The sequence below is a fragment of the Petromyzon marinus genome, chromosome 41 (assembly GCF_048934315.1).
Source record: "Petromyzon marinus isolate PM22_M1 ecotype Great Lakes invasive population chromosome 41, UKy_Petmar_22M1.pri1.0, whole genome shotgun sequence".
Classification (NCBI taxonomy): Eukaryota; Metazoa; Chordata; class Hyperoartia; order Petromyzontiformes; family Petromyzontidae; genus Petromyzon; species Petromyzon marinus.
In genome coordinates, this window is record NC_133707.1 from 11,005,914 (window position 1) to 11,027,976 (window position 22,063).

At 47.6% G+C, this 22,063-nt stretch overlaps 1 protein-coding gene across 2 annotated transcripts in view; it reads left to right on the top strand.

Moving 5' to 3' along the window:
- Positions 1-1,779: 1,779 nt before the first annotated feature.
- The window catches only part of GRHPR (glyoxylate and hydroxypyruvate reductase), a 35,933-nt gene continuing 15,649 nt past the window's right edge, over positions 1,780-22,063 (top strand). The window contains exons 1-5 of one of the 2 annotated variants that reach the window (XM_032969490.2): positions 1,780-1,890; positions 2,096-2,352; positions 13,365-13,495; positions 16,530-16,602; positions 17,309-17,425. In XM_032969490.2, the coding sequence (XP_032825381.2) occupies positions 2,126-2,352; positions 13,365-13,495; positions 16,530-16,602; positions 17,309-17,425 (548 nt within the window). In that variant the 5' untranslated portion in view covers positions 1,780-1,890; positions 2,096-2,125. Of the gene's footprint in view, positions 1,891-1,916; positions 2,353-13,364; positions 13,496-16,529; positions 16,603-17,308; positions 17,426-22,063 lie in introns of those variants that run through there. The other variant, XM_076073387.1, reaches the window with a different exon arrangement.

Below are 22,063 nucleotides of genomic sequence, written 5' to 3' on the forward strand. Positions count from 1 at the left end.
GTGCCATGTGGCGCTCTGCCCGCTCTCCACCGCACCGCCGGCTGATGGCGCGCCGGGGAGCAGCTTGAGGTCGAGCCGCCACGTGGCAGGTGGAGTTGGCGGTGCAGCAGTGGTGGAGAGCTCCTCTTCGATCTTCAAACACCGACCCCTAACGTTGCTGTACCCCCTGCTTATATTCCCTTCTCCGAGGCTAAGCCCCGCCTCTAGCCACGCCCCTCTAGGAACCTTCGGGAATGTTCCAGAGGTTTCTATACTAGATCCGCCCATTAACCTTTCCCCCAGATAGAATCCATACTACTGATAGTGCGTGGACTGCATGACAGTATGTAAACGTAACCCCACAATAATGCAGGAGATGGCGCTCGCTTATTACACCCCTATTCTTGTACAGGGAAATTGAGTTTTTAAGTCCATACAGTCTACAGCCGTGTTTCTCCCTTGTGATGGTACTTTGTAGGATGAACATCTGAATTGGTATGTAATAAGGTAGAGCACTGATAAGGGGTTGACAGGTATGCGAGAACTTCATGCGGACAACGGTCAAAATGTCACAACTTTCGGAGGATGTGTTAGCGGGTTGTTGCTTTTAAAGCGAGGTCATGAAACGTGTTCCCTCGAGTCCACGTGGCGCTGCAATGGAGCTACACAATCGCACACCCGACCAAATCACCGACCACATGTCCCCCACATCTAGTCGTTACGGATCGTGACTCGAAGTTAACTGTAATTGTATCAATTCCGATCAGTCGATCCGGCGCCCAGTTTAAAGTTGAAAATGTCCGATTTTATCTTGAATCAATATTTTGTGGTTCACAGATCTCCATATAATAAAATCGGACAAAAATACTGTCTTGTATGCACCCTGTGAACCGTGGAATTTCATTTATGATCGAAATCGGACATCTTAAAGATGGCTGTCCAATCGACTTTGACCTGGGCGCCGGATTGACTGAGCGGAATCTAAACAATTAGCCGTGATTCACTATCCACAAGTCGGTGGGCTTTTTCTGGGTGGGATGGGGATGGTTTCGTTGTATTTGTATGTGTTTGAGTGATTTGTTTACCCTTGTACTTTGCACGCCTATCATTGTATTGTTTGTTTTTGTAACGTTCTTACGACGTTTCGGAGGCAAAACAAGCTTCCGTCTTCAGGTGGAACAGTCACAGCAGAATAGCTGTACCAAGTGAGGAGCTCTTGAGACGACCGGGATTATATACAGGTGTAGTGTTGCTCCGGAGACACTTCGTAGGGGGGGCACGTCTTTATTATCCACACGTACCCTAACCACTATACATCAATTCTTCATGCAGTTCATCTTGAGGACCTCTTCCACTTTGGTATATTATACGCCTCCTGTGTAGCGTACCTAACCCGACTACGCTCCAGGTCCTCCGGCTATAATATACTATGTGAGACTACCTGACCTGACCCAGCCAAGGTACAGGTCCAACACTGACCTCACAGAACTTCGGCCCTTAAAAGGACGGCGAAGCTAGGGGTTCAGAGTCCTACTCTAGCAGGTCTTCTTTCTTCAACCGGTTATCTTCAACTGCTCCGGTTTCCAACTGCTTCGGTTTTTAAACTGCCTGGACCTCTCCAGAGGTTCGCCTAATATCCGTTTCTCAGCCGAGGTGCGGACCACAGTGAGGGACGTGGGTGACCCCACTGAGGTCCACGTGGACGTCAACGTGGGTGTCCACGTGGGTGCTCACGTGGACACCCATGTGGATGTCCACGTGGGTGATAACGCGCGCCTGCGCATTTAACAAAACGCGTTTAACATCTTCGCGTTTCTTGTCCATCGAGGCGACCTGTAGAGCCGACTACGGCAAGCGCCGCGGCTCAATGTATTGTTTCGCGTTTATAAAATCCGTCATTTAAATTAAAAGGTACCACGTTTTGGCAGCGGCTATACTAGAACGCTTAATTCATGACGAACATCTACCGTTGCCATCGCAATTATAATTGCACTACTCATTACACCGTACCCACAGAACTGCTTTTTGTGTTTGGCGTTGTTGAATTGAGTCGCACGTTCGTCCCGCGCACGCTTTTCACTGCCGCTCTCTCGCTGCTGCTGTTGGCGGCGTGCAGGGAGGAGGCGGAGGGGGAGACTCACGGCGGATGTCTGTAACGTCGCCGCTGCTGCTGCATCAACTACCGCTGCTGCGTCTACTACCGCTGCCGCCTCTGCTGCTGCGTCGAGGCGTGCGACCCGCTGCGTCGAGGCTCCTCGCAATGGCCAGCGCCGCCGCTGACGGGACCCGCGGAGCGGAGTCGCCGCCCTGGAGGGTTCTGCTGACCCGCAGAGTCCCCGACTCCGGAGTCGGGGCCCTGGAGGCGAGCGGGCAGTGAGTGGGGGGCACACACACGCCGAGCCCCCCCCACACACACACGCTGAGCCCCCCCCCACACACACACACGCTGAGCCCCCACACACACACGCCGAGCTCCACACACACCGAGTCCCCCCCCCCCCCACACACACAGCCCCCCCCACACACACGCCGAGCCCCCCCCCCCACACACACACGCCGAGCCCCCCAACACAACAACAACAACAACCGCCATTCGGCACGAAGTGGCCGTGACGTCACTACGACGCTTGTGCCAGGCTATGTGCACCCTGAGGCCACGTGGAGTGTCGAACGCCCGCTGGCAGGAGGTCACGGGGCAGACCCAGCAGGTGCCACGGGTCGACTGACTGAGATGACTGACTGATGCACCACCTGTGCCCCCTACTGTGCCAACGTTCTGTGCTTTAGCCACCCGGCGCTCCGCTCGTTGTTGTGAGCGTCGCTCCGCCCTCCGTTGTTGTTGGAGGGCGACTGCCTCCAACTGCCCAGTAGCGTCCTTCACGAGCCGCCTCCACAGAGGCCGATCTTGACACCGCTGGTACCAGTCATCGGCAAGTCCACTCAGCTCCGCGTCCTCCTGTACCACATCACTCCATCTCTTCGCTAGCCCGTGCCTCCTGTACCACATCACTCCATCTCTTCTTTAGCCCGTGCCTCCTGTACCACATCACTCCATCTCTTCTCTAGCCCGTGCCGCGCCCGTTTAGCCCCCTCAATCCGGCCGAACAAAAGATGTTTATTATTTTTTACACGCTTCTATTTAATTCACCGTCTGTTAAATTTTGATTTAAAGCTTTCGTGACTGCAGTAATTCATATTCTTAGCTCTTTCGGTAAAGTCACGTTGAAGGGAAACAATAAAATAATAAAATATATAAAACAATTAAAATTCTCACGACGTTTCGACCATAACACAAACGGTCATCATCAGGTGTGAAAAAACCAACGGCAAGAAACATTTGAAAGAATTGGCGGTTTGCATCTATTTATTTATTTTTAAACGGTGTCTTTACTTATTTATAAAAAAAACGTTAGCGCCACGGGCAGCAATTTGGCAGTTTGTTTAGAAGGACGAGTCCATCTATGTTCTGAAAAGAGGAGGGGGGAGACGAAAAATTAATGTATGCTGTCTGAAAGCCATCGTAAGCGTGAACAATAAATTAAGACCTGAAATGGTTTATTAAATCCTTCCAATGATTGCTAAGCCAGAATCCATCTTCTCGGTTGAAATTGTCTCTGTGCTTGTATATGTGGATAACCTCATGAACGAATCTCTCATGGTAGCCAGATGGCTTACAAAGAACCTCTGTCTTGGAAAAGTCAATGTCATGTGAGCCTACTGAATTATAACAATGATCTGCCACAGCCGAGGTGTTGGTCCTACCATGTCTCGGACCGCATTCGTGAGCACAAAGCAGACCTTAAACACGGTAGGACCAACACCTCGGCCGTGGCAGATCATTGTTATAATTCAGTAGGCACACGTGACATTGACTTTTCCAAGACAGAGGTTCTTTGTAAGCCATCTGGCTACCATGAGAGATTCGTTAATAAGGCTATCCACATATACAAGCACAGAGACAATTTCAACCGAGAAGATGGATTCTGGCTTTGCAATCATTGGAAAGATTTGATAAACCATTTCAGGTCTTAATTGATTGTTCACGCTTACGGTGGCTTTCAGACAGCATACATTAATTTTTCGTCTCCCCCCTCCTCTTTTCAGAACATATATGGACTCGTCCTTCTAAATAAACTGCCAAATCGCTGCGCGTGGCGCTGATGTGTTTTTATAAATAAACACAACGTTTTAAAATAAAGAAATTAATGCAAACCGCCACTTCTTTCAAATGTTTCTTGCCGTTGGTTTTTTCACACCTGATGACGACCGTTTGTGTTATGGTCGAAACGTCGTGAGAATTTTTATTGTTTTATATATATTCTATTATTTTATTGTTTCCCTTCAGCGTGACTTTACCGAAAGAGCTAAGAATATCACCATCTGTTGTATCCCCAAATCTTGTAACTAAATTTCAACACACCTCCCAATGTGGTATCGACTGAAAACTTGGTATACTTATGTCATACTGATGGCAATACTATATTCTATCATAAAAAAATGAAAAAAAGTATTTTTAAACATTAATTTATTTATGTTATGTTTCGGCTTGGCTCTAATTGTCCACGCCCAACTCACGTTGGCTGTAAATCACCACGGCCCCTTACGTTATGGCAAGCTTCGGGGCCACTTCCTGGAGTCGTGGAGTTCTGTCATTACGAGTCGGGTACATTTCTTTAAAGCGTGTTTAAAAAAAGTATTTTTAAATATTAATTATTTCACTTAACTTGATTTCTCTGTCTGGGTCAAATCTTGTCATCAAAATTTCGCCCACTTCCCATTGTCAAATCAATTCCACATTTTGCACACGTACTCGGATCCGGTGACAATGCATGCCTGTATCAAAATCGGCATCAATTAATCAATTTGCTACTTTAAAGCAATTAACATTTTGTATGGACGGCTTATTAATTACATATTTATTTGGGTAGTTCAAAAACGCCGCGGTCCCTAAACTCTGGAATCGCCTCGCCTAAGAAGCAGGCGCGCCACGTGTCTCGTGTAATCATAATGTCGTCCACTTCCCGTTGTCCAATCGAGTTCTTTGCTTATTAGTGAACTTTAAATTAAAACCGTTGTTTAAACATATTTTTAAGGAGTTTAGTAGGCATGCGGTGGCTGGGTATGCGTGCTACATGACCCAGCCAACGCAGCCTTGCCTGCCGGAGGAGCTCAGATCTTTCAAGGATTTGTGAGCTCCTCGCACAAGGCCGTAATTATAATATATATTGGGGGACACACATCCCCCCCAATATTCAAATATGATCAAAATGTCCCTCCCAATATATTGCTATAAAAATAATTGCTATGCTATGTAAATAAAACAACAATTTGCTAAACTTTGGCCACAATATCTGGACTTCATTTTAATCAATGTGTAAAGGAGAGCCGACAAGGGTTGCAGGGGGTTTGTCCTTTATTCTTCTTTTCCCATCCACACCTGTCTCCAGCCATCTCAATCTCGTTCCCGCCAAAAGGCCCCCTCTTCCCACCAGTTCTCCCCTTATATCTCCTCGATTACCCCTCCCCCTTCTCCTGTCACCGTCCCACTAACCCGTCTCTTAGTGGGGATCCTTACCCTGACACCCCTACAAATGCATAGATTTATGTTTATATGATTGTGGTTATGGTTGTAATTTATTAATCCCTAATCTCTGCCATTACATAAAATAAAACAAGAAATGGTAAAAAAAGTAAAAACAGAGCAATGTAATACAATACACGATTAGACATTGTTGTAGAAAATAAATGAAAAGTCCATCCCATGTGTTAGTGAATTTTTTAATATTTTAGGCAGGAAATGAGTTTTCAAACTTAGATTTTTTTCTGGGTTGGGACCCCCAGACCCCCAGGAAGATTTGGTCCCCCCCAATATTGACTCCATGGCTACGGCCTTGTCCTCACACAATCCAGCCTGGTTAAACCCAGGATGGATCGTAGGCAGGCCAGCCTAAATGTTTCTAACCGGCGAAGATGTTCCATTAGGGGGGGTCCACGTTTCGCAAGCGTAGAGAAGGGATGGAATGACTGGCCGAGAAGACCTGAAGCTTCGTGTGGAGCGACAGACCAGGTAGTTTCCTCACAGCGTTACACAACCGTTGAAAATATAATGCCGCTCGACTGATTCGGAGTGAGATCTCTACTGTCAAACTGGAGCTGGTCATGAGCATACTGCCCACAGTTCCCAGCTATGGGAAACTCTCCACTCTCTCCACAACTGCCCCATCACCAATTGGAGTGTCAAATGGTACAAAATGCCCAGGCAGGTGCTTAGTTTTGGTTGGGTTGATGTTAAGGACCCACCTCTTCGTGGTACGCTCCAGGTTCAGCAACAGCGCCTCCTCTTCTGAGCAGCAATTACCAGATCATCGGCATACTTAACATGCTCTTTGGTTCTTTTGGTAAAGTCACGTAGGTATAAAATAAAATAAATAAATAAAATCACGACATTTCGGGTGCAATACAAGCGTCCGTCATCAGGTGGAACAGCCACAGCAAGAAACAAATTGCTGTAGTGGGCAAATAGCTGCTTTTGACAAGAGGCTATATAAGGCAAGAGAGAGGGGAGGAGCCAGGGAGGAGAGAGAGAGAGAGGGTGGGGGTGTGGGGTAGGGGGAGTGGAGCTCTGCAACTTGCACTGCAAGTACGACACAATGCCGGGGCTGGGCAGTGAGCGGGCCTGGGGGGTAGAAGGTTGAAGAAACTGGAGATGCGGATATGAAGGCAAACTATAAAGCAGTTAAGGTTTTAGCCAGCTCAATGATTGAGCTCAATGATGGAGCTCAATGATTGAGCTCAATCATTGGAAGGATGTTATTAACCCGGTAAAACCTTAACTGCTTTATAGTTTGCCTTCATATCCACATCTCCAGTTTTCTTCAGCTTCCTACCCCCAGCCCCGCTCACTTCCCAGCCCCGCTCACTTCCCAGCCCCGGCATTTTGTCATGCTCGTGTCGGAGCTTGCAGCGCTCCATTCCCCCTACCCCACACCCCCACCCTCTCTATCTCTCCTCCCTGGCTCCGCCCCCCTCCCTTACCTATATGCCTCTCGATACAAGCACCCGTTTTGCCCACTTCAGCAATTGTTTCTTGCTGTGGTTGTCCCACCTGATGACGGACACTTGTGTTGCACCCGAAACGTCGTGATTTAATTGATTTTATTTTATACCTACGTGACTTTACCGAAAGAACCAAAGAGTATGGATCGCTGCAGTCACGAAAACTTCAAATCTAGATTGATACATAACATGGTTGACCAATAGGGAGCCATCCCTTGACCGCACCCAGGCATCGATCAGCCTCCCATTGGATCTGCACCAGATGGAAATTCCTCCATTACAGCCATCGAAGGCTTCACGAACTACGTGGTCGAAATAGATGTTAAATAATGTGGGAGCCAGAGGACATCCCTGTCTTACACCAAGATGAACAGGGAATGACTCCGACTCCCGGCCACGTAGTTTTACCCGGGCCCACTCACCATTATGAAGGTCCTTAATGATCGTGAGCAGGGAGTCAGGGACTCCGAAAGCACGAAGAACAACCCAGAGCCCAGACGTACTGATGGTATCATAGGCCATGACCAGGTCAATAAAGCAGAGATGTAGGTCTTGTTGGAATTCCCTACACCTCTGCTGTAGCAGACGGACGGAAAATATGGCATCTGTGCAGGACCGCCCTTTCCCGAAACCTAAGTGTGCCTGGCAAGGCGATGTTGAATATTCCTTTCCAGGACCTTTCCCGGCACACTGAGGAGTGAGTTGTTACAGTCTGTGTGGTCCCCCTTAAAGAGGGGGACCACCAGGGCATCCTTCTAATCCTGCGAAACCTGTCCAGTGGTCCAGCTGTTGTTATGATGTCATGTAGGGCTGTCTGTACAAACGCCACCCTCAGCATTTTGATTGGGAGATCATCTCTGCCCGGTGCCTTTCCTGGTCTCAAACTCTGGATCGCCTTCACTACTTCCTCAACAAATGGCACCTCAGCCAGCCACTCACAGGGGGTGACTTCCAATATTTGAGGCACCACAGCCTCAGCAGGGTCATCCCCACTTTGTCCCAAAATGTTTTGTAGGCTGAGAGATTTCCCCTCCCCCAGGACCTCACAGAAATGCTCAACAAATCTGCAAACCTGTTCCTGGGGGTCAGAGATTGGATCACTGTTCTTTCCCCTAATTATGGTAATAGGTGTGGTGCTGCAAGTTACATTTTTATGGAGTTAAAGAGCGATTTGTGATTGTGGGCCATTGAGGCAGACTCCATCTCAGCAACCCGTGACCACCACCCATCCTTGCAGCGCCTCACGGCTCTCCGAACCTCCGAGCTTAGGCTGCGGTAAGACTCCTCATTCTCTGACGTGGGATGCTGTAGACGATGAGTGTGGGCCTGTCGCTTTTTCTCAGCCAGCCTGAACACCTCCTCTGTCAGCCAGGGTCTGACATGAGCCACAGTCCTAAACCTCGCCCATTTCCCCTCAACATCAGGAAGAATGGGGAACGATGCCAACCCCAGCCGTAAGGCATAATGAAATTCTCGTTTGCAGCTTTCATCAGCTTGCTGAGACCAGGCTACTATGGGTTTAAATGGGGTCCTGGGTGTACACCCACCACTGGAGTGGAAGAATGGCAGGCGTATCTTACAGATGACAAGTCGATGGTGAGTGGGCGGATCAGCTCCACGATAGGTCCTGGTGTCAAGGACATGGGCCCACATCCGCTGGTCCGTCACTATGTAGTCCAGCAGATGACCTTGCTTGGATCCGGCATGCATCCATGATGTTGTGTGGATGCGCTGATGCCGGAACGGCGTGTTGGTCATTACAAGCCCATGGGCTGCACAAAAGTCTAGCAGCCTCCTACCATTGTTATTGAGCTGATCTGGCCCATGCCTTCCAATCACTCCAGACCAGGTGCCAGCATCATGACCATCTCCGGCATTAAAGTCACCCAATAAGATGACTCTATCCCGAGGGGCCACTTTAGCTAGCACCTGTGACAGGTCATAGAAGGCATCTGACTCATCGGCCTTGCCTGCATTCCTCCACGGATGTTCGTCTTCGGTGGGGGCATAAGTAACCACGACTACCACTCCTCGCCTCTGGATGATGGGAAGGCGAACCCAAAGTAGCCTGGGGTTTACAGCGTCCTACGCTCCCTTCATTCTTTTGTTCAGAAGAAGAGCCACTTCATGTTGTTTGGCAGTCTCCTGCCTCGAGTAGAGGACTGTACAACCCTCATGGTGGCAGGAGCCAGATTCGGTCCACCGGACCTCCTGAATACCACAGAGATCCAGGCGGTACCAGTCCAGCTCCTGACAGAGGAGTGGCAGCCTCTCCTCCGCAGTGAGTATTGGAACATTCCACGTGGCCACCCGCAGTGGTTTTTTTGCTGTTTCTGGAGGAGCCCCGAGGGTAAGAATTCAATCTCCTGGCTCCGCCAAATGGGGTTTGGCCAGGAGACGTCATAGATGTCTGTACCCCTGGGGCCTCCGGCACAAGCTTAATACGAGTTTTATTTCGTGGTTTCGTGGTAATTAATTGAAGGTGGAGGGGCTACCAGCCACTCACACCCATCCAGAGCCCCCTTTGGCCTCTGTGGTGGTTACAAACGCCATGAGGGGAATGGCCAATCTAAATTTGCCCTCCCACCATGGCATTGCCCACCACAGCGTTACCGTGTGGCACCGAGGAGGTAGGGGGTTGTTTTGCCGGACACACGCGCCGAGGCCACACACACGCGCCGAGGCCACACACACAAACACGTGGGACGGACACCACCACGATTGACTGTACCGTGTTTTTCGATTATAATAAGACCCCCCCCCCCACCACCCCTTCAGTTATTAAAATACGAGTTGGGGGGTGCGTATTATAGAATAATGTACAGCCATCTGGTATGTATCTGTGTGTTCCTAATGCCCATAATACAGGGGTTTTCTTGGGGTTATATCGCGTAAATATATAAATGTGTCGTTAAACCCGCCACCACCCGACACAGCCAACTAGTAAGGGTTGTCACGTAAACAGAACGTGCCAATTCGTCACTAGTACAGCACACCGGTGTGTTGGAGAGCAAAGCAACAACATTTACAATCGGAGTACAACGTTTCGCCCGTAATTACAACACGCTTCATAATGTATGTGTGTGTGCTTGTTTATAGTGCGAGTGTGAGACCAGATTTTGCGTAACTATTGACATACAATTCATAGGAGGTATGCGTTTGGGGTGTGTCTTACTTTCCCGAGTGTCGGCCCCTCTGAGTTACAGCAAACACTCGCGGAGTACCGCAAAACTACCAACGCAAATTCACCGACCCTACATTACCGTCAAATACAGACGTTACCGCAAAGTACTAACATTAACTGCAAAGTGTCGCAGATTGATAGGTAATTAGGGCCAGGGAGGAGCGCCTTATAATCCGGAGAATTAAGGTATACAGATAGTCCCCGATTTACGATAGTCCGACTTACGATATTTCGATCTTTGATGGCGATAGCAGTACGACGGACAGAATCTTGGTGAGTACAGTACAATATGACACGTTACGATACGTTCAATGCGTGTATGATACGTAGCTTTAGCGATTTCATTTTAGGGTTACCACGATACGATACATTCAATGCATGTTATTTTTATAGCAGAGAGGATTGTTTCCTGAAAAAAACTTTCTATTAAATTGCAGTTCATGTAGGTACGCTAAGAATTTACCTTGTTTTTTTACGTACATTTTTCTTGCAATACAGTATTGTAATTAATAAGTACATACAGTATATAGTTTATACAGTACGGTACTGTAAATTGATCTGTTTTACTAAATTATCACCATTCTTTAAGACTCCTGGGTAGGCTAGGCCATCTTCGACTCACGATATTTTTGACTTACGATGGGGTCGTCGTAACGCATCTCCATCGTAAGTAGAGGACTACCTGTATACACACACACATGCATACCTGTCAGCCCCTAATCAGTGCCCTACAGACCAATTCAGACCTCGTTGGTCACCCCCATACCCTTATAAATCTCAACGTTCATCCTACAAAGTTCCATCACAAGGAGAGGAGAGAAACACAAACAAATAGACAAAAGCACGTATTTTCTTGTGCCCGTATTGAAACGGCTGTACGCAGTATGGACCTGAAAACTGTACAAGAATACGGGGTAAACCGTGTGGGTTCACACGGTATGCGCACGTGGATGGCCACCAGCCCTGCAGTGCCAGGCACCGCTTGCGCTGACAGTCGCCCACTGTTCATGGCAGGAGGTGTGTGACAGCAGCTGTCGGTGGCGGCGTGGCTGTCGCCTGTGCTTGTGGCGATTGCTCTGAAATGGCGGCGCTTGCAGCCACCACTCGGTAGCAACCAGCCCTGATAAATATCCCTAAATGCTAGCGCACGAGAGCTTTCCCCAACCCAAGCCATAATTACACTGTTCTTAATTTTATTCTAAGCCCTATTCATGACTCAAGCCCTGGCTCTAATCATTAATTGCCTTTTGTCACAAATGGGAGGCAGATGTCCTTCCATCTGAGTCGCAAATTGACGCTAAACTCTCGGTTTTTTTACAATCACTTCACTTGTAATTGCATTTGAAATGTATCGTCGCCTCTTTCAATGCAGGCAAAATGGTCACCCCTATATCTGTTTGATGCTTTTGTAACTTAATTCGTTATTGTTTTATCATCACCCTGGGAATAATCTTCCTGAGCCGCCTTGCACTGCAGGACGTTTATTATTTGGCATTCATTGTGTTTGTGTGTGTGTGCAGTGTTTTGGATTTCTCGTGTGACACGGTTGTTTTTGTTCCAATTACTTTTTACTTCGTTGCTGCATGTTATTTTATTTGTGTCTGCTCCTGTCATTGTGGCCCAGATCGTGCTGGCAAATGAGATTATATTTTGTTCTATTGCACTCTCACCTAGTACCCCAAGCTTATCTCTACAGCAACATCATAATGCCAACCTTAAATAAACCTTATCGATGTTTCTAACCCTATTCGTAACCTCTTAAGTCAATCCCTAGCTGTATTCATCTTCCTAATATTATCCATGATCCCGGTCCCTAAGGCTATTCTTATTTCCCATACGTGGTTTTGTCTGCTACCCATGAACATGCCCATGAGACACCCTGCTGATACCCATCACCGATTCTGATTGGTGGCTGCAGTTTTTTCTCGACCGTGCGTGCTGTCACGTAGAGGCGTTGGAGCAGAAGGTACTGCATTGGAGCGGGCAAAATAGTTAAACTCACAAACCCACTGGGCTGCGAGGTGGTGACTACAGCAAGTGGATTCATGAACTTGTCTGTGCGCACATTTTGAGTGTTGTTTTCTCCTATTCTGTTTTTTTTTCAGAATCAGTCTAATTGGTTTGTATACTATGCCCAAGCAAATTGCATGTATGTTGAACTTCTTTCGCACCGTATGTAGCCAACCGTGCTAATCGGAGGTGCGGGGGAAGGACAACAAACTAAAGACAAAAATCAGTTTTAAAGAAGTGAGGTTTCAATCTAGATGATTTAAAAGTGCATAGCTCCATTCACTTCCTAATATCGGAAGAAAGAGCATTCCAGGTGGGCGCAGATGCGCATCTGAATTCGCTCGGTGCAGTGACCGTCACTGCTGCTTCTTTTTGCACATCTTTTTCTTTCATATGGAAAGGTTACATTTTCAATATATGAAGCAATTGGCGGGACCCCGGGGTCCCATCATTGCCCCGGGGTGGGAAAAACCGCGTAATGACACGAGTCTTGCCTTACCGACAACAAAACTAGTGTCAATCGATTGGCCTCGTCGAGAGCTACTCGGGGACACTAAGTTTCGTAAAAAGTTGAAAAATTACATAAACACGTTAAATTCACTGCGGCGGTGGGCTCGCCTTGGCAAAGAAGCTGAGGATCGACGGCTGACCGGAGGGCGTCGTCGCCGCGCGCGACTGCGGCGGACGCCCCCCGGGGCTTGCGTTTGGCCGGTGGGGTGGCGCCCATCGTGTCGATCGCCGCCTGCTGCTGGCGCTTGTTGGCACGAGTCTGGGCGGGCGGCGCGTTGCTGTCGGGATCACGAGTGGGCGGACTGAAAAATAATAATTATTGACCTAAATCATTTGGCGGGACCCCGGGGTCCCGCCAAATGATTTATTTGTGTATATCGAGGTTAGATATATATGGGAGAAAGACAGCAATCTTAACACGGTGCTTGTGTTAATCGATCTCTTTCAATCTGAGCAATGATGCACAGTAAGCAGCATGAAGGATATCAGCTGACTACCGGACATCGACCCGGGATGAATAATAACATTATATCTGATTATGTTAATGATTGCCCACACCATTCAAGTGTCTGAAATGTACGTGCAAGAGCACCACCGTAACTGGGCCATCGGTGTTGCCCGGCAGGTGCGAGGTGCAGCAATGGGACAGCGATGACCAGATCCCGCAGGAGGAGCTCCTCCGTCGGGTGCCAGGAATCCACGGCCTCTACTGCCTGCTCACCGACCGCGTCGACGCCGCCGTGCTGGACGCCGCCGGTGAAACAGCACCGCCCCCCCCCCCCACGGAGATTGGGGCGCCACAGTGGCGAGATGTTAACTACCTCACCTGGTATACAGGAAGTCGTGGGTTCTATCCCGACCCTAACGCTTCTATATTTGGAGTTTGCATGTTCTCCCTGTGGTCACGTGGATTTTTCTCCGGGTCCTCCGTTTTTTTTCCTCCACATTTCGAATCAACGTCACGCGTTTAGAGTATTTGGCTGCTATAAATTTCCACGCAATAAGCCACTCCGTTGAGCTATCCTTTCTGACCAGGTCGCTTCTGAAAATTATATAGCTCAGTGGGCCTTACCTGGTAAGATAAAAATTGTTTTTGTTTATAGTTTTATTTCAAATCGAATTGCCATGTTTGTTTTTGAACTTCTTTCGCAACTTATGTAGCCAACCGTGCTAATCTTAGGTGCGGGGGGAAGGACAACAAACTCAGCACAAAAAACAGTTCTAAAGATATGAGTTTGCAATCTAGATTTAAAAGTACATTGATAAATGGCTAACCATCAAACAAAGACGGTGATTGCATCGTGCACTTTCAGATGCACTTTTGCTGCCGCCTGGAACACTTTTCCTTCCGATATTAGGAAGCCATTGAAGCTATTCACTTTAAAATCTAGATTGAAAATGTATTTCTTCAGAACTGCTTGTGTGTGTGTTTAGTTTGTTGTCCTTCCCCCGCACCTCCGATTGGTATGGTTGGCTACGTACGGTGCGAAAGAAGTTCAACATACATGCTTACGGTTGTGAGGATTGTTTTTCAACTCACCGGTGAGCTAAAACAGTTATAATTAGAGAATTAAAAGATTGTACATGTGTAGTGTTGTAAGGACGAGCAGACTTCTTAGGAGGCACACTCTGTTTATTGTATTATTTCCTTATACAATGCTTAACACACACAGAGGGATATTCGGTCCCCTCACCCGATACCCTAGGGAGGTACAGCCTCCGGACTTGGCGGGACTCACACGTCTACCGCTAACCTCCTTGATACCTAAGGAGGTACAACCTCCGGACTTGGCGGGACTCACACGTCTACCGCTATCCTAGTCCTCCGGCTAGGACCTAGGGGAGGCTATCTGACCCACCGCTGGCCCGGTGGGTCCTGACCACTGGGTATGCCGAGCCTTAGCCCTTAGAAGGGCTGAAAGGCTGGTCCAGGGTCCTAGCTAGGCTTCAGCCCAGTCTTCTGTCTTCGTGCAGGGAGCGAACTCCCCCAGGTCCGTTGGGTCACCCGTCTTATACCGCTTCGTGGCCAGGTAGAACCAATCATACATTCCCACGTGGAACCGTCTGATTGGTTCGCACCAAACCCTGGCCACGATCCGTTTCACCTCGTCTGACCCCAACCGTTGTACCCAGGGGTAATGCTGCACCGCCCTGGTGGCAACGCAGGTTACGCAACAGCGCGTAGTTAACACCTCTACACATGTGAAAAATCATTGTGCTGTGTCAGGTGGTGGAGAGTTTCTAATGACACAGAAATCTGTTATGAATGAGTACATTTGGAATTCACACCATTTTTTTTTAGCAAGGCTATCCCAAAGGTGCTACATTTCACAGACGAGCATAGTCTGAGAGTAGTTTCACAGTTGGAGGTAATGTTGCTATGTGGCTTTGTACCCATTGATGTAATTTGCTAATAATTAGCAAACCTTGGCGGTGACACCGGCACACATGGCCGATAATGATGACAATATTCCTTGATGATATTTTAGTTGTGTTATCGGACTTAAGCGGCATCTCTACCAATCCAATAACTGGCAGTGGAGGGCTATCGTTTCCAATAAACGATATTGCAAAAAACACTTGTGGTGCCTACCCAGTGGATCTGTCGTGCTGAAACCAGATGGTGCTGCAGAGGGAGGTTCTGTAATGCAAACATAATTGAATGAAAGTCCTCACTTAGAGTTGGATAAATTATAATGTTCTTCTGCCAGGCACGGTGGCAGAAATATAAAATGCATTGCTTTGGAAGAGTGTTAGTGGATCAGGAGAGGTTGTGGTGGCTCGCCTTGACTACTGTACCACCATTGTCATGCGGGCATCAGCTAAAAACTTAAATTGACTGGAGACTACAAACCAATCCTGGGTATTGGCCAAGGTCACACAAAACCCATCTGCCACGCTCAAGTCCTTAAACTGGCTAACCCTATCATCGGTTTACGGATTGAGTTCAGGATCACCATCCTTTGTCATCGCACTCGAATCTTCAATCCACGACCACCACTTCTAAGGGACAGGTTGAAGGCCTCGAGTCTGTTAGGTGGGGCCTATGAGCAGGAACCCTGAGCCTGGCTACGCACCTCCGTGTCACGACTGCTAACTGTCTTGACGTGAAAATGTGCACGTTTGACTTGTTTTTTTAATGGTATTTGTATTATTACGCAAACTATGCTGGGCTTTGGTGTGGCCATTACATGCTGTGCAGTTCCCAAAAATTAGGTCGAACAATCAAAAATCATCCCAGTAATATGTAGGGATGTCATTTTGAAGGTAATGTTTTTTTTCTAGTTTTCATAACACACCTAAACCACTGCACCACCTCAAAAGATTTTCACTGGCCTCGCATGTCTTTTAACCGAAAGGTTACTGTACTGTACACGTAGAGCCCTGTGTGTCAATCCACTGCTGGATGGCAGCTTCCCCAATGTGGGTTGTGGGAGTTATTTTAACCATACTTCTCCATGCTGGTCACTTTAGGTTCGTGAAGTAGTCGGTCATAGTTACGGGAGCATGAAATCACAGGGCAACGTTGGATTATGCTTCACTGCCACCGGCTGCCAACCACTTAGCACAGCCTCACAGTCCTCTACAACGACCCGGCATGCATAGTGTCGCCCATGTAAGCAATGTGCAGGCTCAAACCTGCTTAGATTCCGAGGTCAGGTGCATCCTCGGTAAATTGGTCATTTATAATTTGTATAACGATGTTTTTTTTATCCCATTAGTTTAAAAATTTGAATGAAAAGTGAAACACTGCGGGTTGCTGAGCGTGATTTTCCTTTCATGCGAGCAGGTCCAAGCCTCAAGGTGATCAGCACCATGTCGGTGGGGTTCGATCACCTCTCTCTGGACGAGTGCAAGAAGAGGTAAGCTCGGTGACACCGCGCCTCCGTTAACAATCACCTGGCTGGAGAGGCGCCTGCTGAGTCAGAGCTGTGAGCGCCGAGTCGGCATTTCCTGAGACCGTTAATGATCTCGGCCTGGTCTCTAAAAGCTGTGAAATATAACGAGTTTTCGGTTCACTCTTCCAATTCTTTTTTTAAATCAAGGTCTGCGGTTAAAAAAAGAAATATCCTCCTTGTCCATAGAACTGGCTTGGTAGCGGCTTGCTAAATAACATAGAACTCCTCTGGGCTCTCAAAACCGAACATTGTGTTGTTGCTATCGTATGATTTGAGTCAAAGGATTTTCCCAAATATGTTTGAAAACTATCACTGAATTTATTCACAATTCTGAATCGTGTCCGTTACTACAGTGGACACTGAGCTCCCGCCGGGGCGCCACCACCTCGAATGCCAAGCTCTGCTTTACCCGGTGATTCTCGCCCTGGTGGTCCTATCGCTCGCCACTCGATCGCCACCCTGAATAGGTGACGTTCTATGGGAGGGGAGAATTACGCTCGCCATAAGTTTGCAGGCATGAGCAACCGTGGCCGAAAAGCAAACAAATCGTAGCAGTGTCCCCACTACACCAGACACCACGATGCGCGTTAGAGGGTTAATTTAAGCGAAGGGCAACGGTGTAACGTTGACAGGTGGTGCTTTGTGTGTGCCCGACGCTGTTTCGCCACAGGGGCATCCGTGTCGGCTACACCCCCGACGTCCTGACGGACGCCACCGCCGAGCTCACCGTGGGGCTGCTGCTCGCCACGTCGCGGAGGCTGGTGGAGGCTGCGGCCGAGGTCAAGAGGTGAGGCCCAGGGTGACTCTCCCACAACACGTGGGGGGGGGGGACAATGAGGGCTTTTTCCAGGCACCAGAATCGTAAGCATTGATTTAAACTGATGACTCAATGCATCATTACCTGTGTACTGTCAAGGTGGCGTGGGGGGGTTCTTAATTAGGGTCTGCGGATCCCTTGGGTTAGGGTAGGTGGATACAAAATATCTCAGAGGGGTTCCCAATAGCAGCTGCACAAAATACTCGAGTCATAGAGTTATGGCTCGGGGGGGGGGGGCGGTTGCCGTGCTGAAAAGGGTGAACCGTTCTGTTCTCAGGGACTCGGCGATCTGTCTTGCAACCCGATACGTCGACTAAGACTTCACACGCGGGCGCCATCGTGCCCCCATCGTGTCTTTGCACAGGGGTATCTGGTGCATCGTGGCCGAGTGATGCTAATGGGTCTCTTGTCACGCCGTATCGCTGTTGCAACGTGGTTAACGCTCGGCAAAGAAAAATAATTCTGCCACCTGCTGCTGCTGCTGCTGTTGCTGCTGAGAATGTGATCCGCCTGCATTGGTGAAATGGCCTGACCAGTCGCTCGACACTACCTGTGCACACCTGAAGCAACGGAAGACTAGGGTGCACAGCTGCTGCATTTGCAGCCAAGTAGCATGTTTCCCTGATGCAAGAGCAGCTTCAGAATGGATGGTTGAGCTGCTGTAGGATCGCGGTGGACTTATTCATATGCAGTGAACAGAACTGGGTGGTGGTGGTGGTTATGCATGCCGGTAACTCAGCACTGTGGAGGCGAGGGTTGGTGAATTGCACAAATATTTCAAAAACTCCCTTCCCGGGGGAGTCGAGGTGCCTAATCCTGGCTCGCCAGGCGAAGGTGGTACAGCGCAGTGTGGGCTAATATTGTCTGTCCCTCCTGTATAGCATAGAGTGTTGCCCCCTCACTGGCGTGGGTTTTCTCTGGGTGCACCAGTTTCGTCCCACCTATATATAAACACTCAATAATGGGCCGATAACGCCTTAATATAAAGAGAACTCTTCTCGGTTCTTTCGGTAAAGTCACGTAGAATGGAAATAAGATAATACAATTTCGATTTAAAGCTGTCGTGACTGCAAGGATTCATCTTCTTTGGTTCTTTCGGTAAAGTCACGTAGAATGGAAATAAGATAATAAAATTTCGATTTAAAGCTTTCGTGACTGCAAGGATTCATCTTCTTTGGTTCTTTCGGTAAAGTCACGTAGAATGAGAATAAAATAATAAATTGATAAAATAAAATAACACAATAATATTCTCACGACGTTTCGGCCACAACACAAGCGGCCTTCATCAGGTGAAGGGACGAGACTGTCTGGAGGACAGCGCTGGAGTGAAAAAGCCACGCTAAGATCGCGACCTTTAAGCTGTGTGAGAAGAAACAAAGCGCCTTGACAAAGGAATTAGCATAGAATTTAGCATTGAAATGGCTGAGTGATTAGCTTGTGACTGGTCACAGAAATGGCTATGTTAAATTAAAGCATACACATTCGCAGAGGCACCCCTTGACAAAGAAATTAGCATAGAATTTAGCATTGAAATAGCTGAGTGATTAGCTTGTAACTGGTCACAGAAATAGCTATGTTAAAGTCAGAGCATACATATTACAGAGGCACCTAGTACAAATCAAACCCGGAGAATTTAGCATTGAAATAACTAGGCGAATTTAGCATTGAAATAACTGAGTGATTAGCTTGTGACTGGTCACAGAAATGGCTATGTTGAAGTCAAGGCCTACACATCTGACCTATTCACAGTAACTGGGTATACACTACAATATATAATGAATACTATATAGTGAACCAATAAAAAACTAAAATATAAATTACCTCAATGTTATCAATAAACTCTATATATTCTCCAATCAGCTAAGCTACCAACAATAAGTCGTTATATATCACAATGCTATATGGCGAAAAAATGGGTGGATTCTTACCCTCAACTTTAGCAACAAGGATAGCTACGGGCCCCGTTCAGATGGACGAGTTCATCCATGGTCGGAATAGAGGAGGGGGAGAGAGACAGCTGCGAGGCGCTGTTATACTCCATGTTGTAAACCATACCATTAACCATGGTGTGAGAGGTATTAAGAGTCAATGCCAGCGAACGAGCTGCGGTCTGAAGGTCATCGTAAAATACAATTAATTAAGAATGGAAATGGTTTAAAACATCTTTCCAATGGTTACTAAGCCAGAATCCATTTTCTCGGTTGAAATTGTCTCTGTGCTTGTATATGTGAATGACCTCATGAATGAATCTCTCATGGTAGCCAGTTGGTTTGCAAAGAATCTCCGTCTTGGAGAAGTCAATGTCATGTGAGCCCACTGAATTATAACAGTGATCTGCCATGGCAGAGGAGTTCGTTCTACCGTGTTTCAAGTCTGCTTTATGTTCGCGGATGCGGTCCGAGATATGTCGTTTGGTTTCTCCAATGTAGCTACTACCACAGAGGCACTTTAGTTTGTAAATGCCCGGGTACTGTATGTCTGGAACAGCATCTTTTACAGATGAAACTAGATCACGGATTTTATGTACTGTGTTGAATCGGACCTGGATCTTGTGTTTATTCAGGATTTTGGAAATCTTTTTAGTGACCCCTGCAATGTAGGGTAAGGTGATGGTTTTGAGTGGCTCCACAAGAGGATCCTTTTTCATGACTGGAGTGATGGCTTTGCGGATTGTGTAGTCGGAGTAACCATTAGCCCTGAGAGCCTGGTGTACGTGCTTGAGTTCACTGGTAATGTGTTCCTGGTCGGAAATGCATTGGGCTCTATGGTATAGAGTCTTGATGAGGGAGTTCTTCTAGGAGGGATGGTGGTGGGAATCCGGTTTCAAGTAAGCATCTGTATGGGTAGCTTTCCTGTAGACAGAGTGGCTCATTGAACCATCATGTCTCCTTTTAATTAAGACATCCAAAAAGGGTAGTTTGCCATCTTTTTCGACCTCCATGGTAAATCTGATGGTTGGGTGTATGGAATTGATGTGGTCGCGGAATTGGTCTAGAGCAGGCTGGCCATGTGACCAGATGACAAAGGTGTCATCCACGTACCTCTTCCATAAGGTCGGGCGTAGAGTGGCAGTCTGGATGGCGTCAGTTTCAAATTTTTCATGAATACGTTGGCTACAACCGGAGATAGGGGGGAGCCCGTTGGGGTGCCCTCAGTTTGTTTGTAGAAAGTTCCATTCCAGGTGAAGTATGTGTTGGTTAAGCAATGTCTCACCAGGGGGGGTACATCAGTATGCAGTTCTTGATGAACCAGGTCTTCAATGATAGCGATGGTGTCAGGTACCGGGACTTTGGTGAACAAGGACACCACATCAAAACTGACAAGCAGGTCGTCTGGGGACAGGGAAATGCCTTTGATTGTCGATACCAGGTGAGTAGAATTTAGTACCGCAGAGGTGGTTTTTCCAGTGAAAGGTCGCAGTATATCAGCAAGAAAATGTGCCAGTTTATAGGTGGGGGAGTTGATAGTAGAGACGATGGGACGAAGGGGTGTATCTTCTTTGTGTATCTTTGGAAGGCCATATAATCTTGGTGGTCTGGCAGCAGAGGGTTTCAACGAGAACTGTTTGGTCTCATCAATTAATGCTGTTGAATCAGAGATGATTTTGTTCGTTTTGGTAACCAGGCTGTTGGTGGGATCTCTTTTTATTTTTGTATAGCTGCCATCGTTGAGTAGTTCTTGAATTTTGTTGTTATATTCTGTTTTGTCCATGATGACAGTGGCATTGCCCTTGTCGGCTGAGAGGACGACTATATCATCTTTCTTTTTTAATTGAGATAATTCAAAACGTTCGTCTTTGCTGATGTTGCTGGGTGGCAACTTAGCGTTTTTGAGGGTTGCAGCGATTTCAGATCTTGCTACGTCTGCAGAGATGTGACTCAAGCCCTTGAGTGCAACGTCGACATGGGCAATGATATCATTAACCGGTAAGTGTCTCGGTGTGACAGCAAAGTTTAGACCTTTAGCTAAAACGGATTTCAGACCATCAGAAATGGAACTGTTACTGCGATTAATTACGACTTTGTTGACGTCTATCTTTTCGGTGTGTGGATCCGATTTTTTGTTGGAGAGGTGATTGAATTTGGAAATCAAATTGTCCCTACATTTGGTCGACTTAGTGGCAGCCGAAGAGGTAGTCATATTGTCTACATGTTCCCAATCCGATGTAGACATTGTTGCTGTCAATGTTAAGTGTGATTTGTGTCGTTAAACTCGCCACCACCCGACACAGCCAACTAGTAAGGGTTGTTACGTAAACAGAACGTAGCCAATTCGTCACTAGTACAGCACTAACCGGTGTGTTGGAGAGCCAAGCCACAACATTTACAATCTGAGTACGACGTTTCGCCAGTAATTACAACCAGCTCCATGAGGCGACAGCCACATTTGTGGAGAAGTCCACCTGTGAGATGCAGTTTGCATGAATGACGATGCTACTTACACAAAACTTTATTCGTACAGCAAATCCTTCCCTCTCGCGGGTTTAGCTGTCGCAATTTTGCGGTTTCACGCCGAATCGCTTTGAGGTACAGTTTGCCGATCGCGTCCCTGTAGCTCGACCATTCCTGTACGTATTGTAGCTGTATTGCTCGCGATGATGTTGCCGTG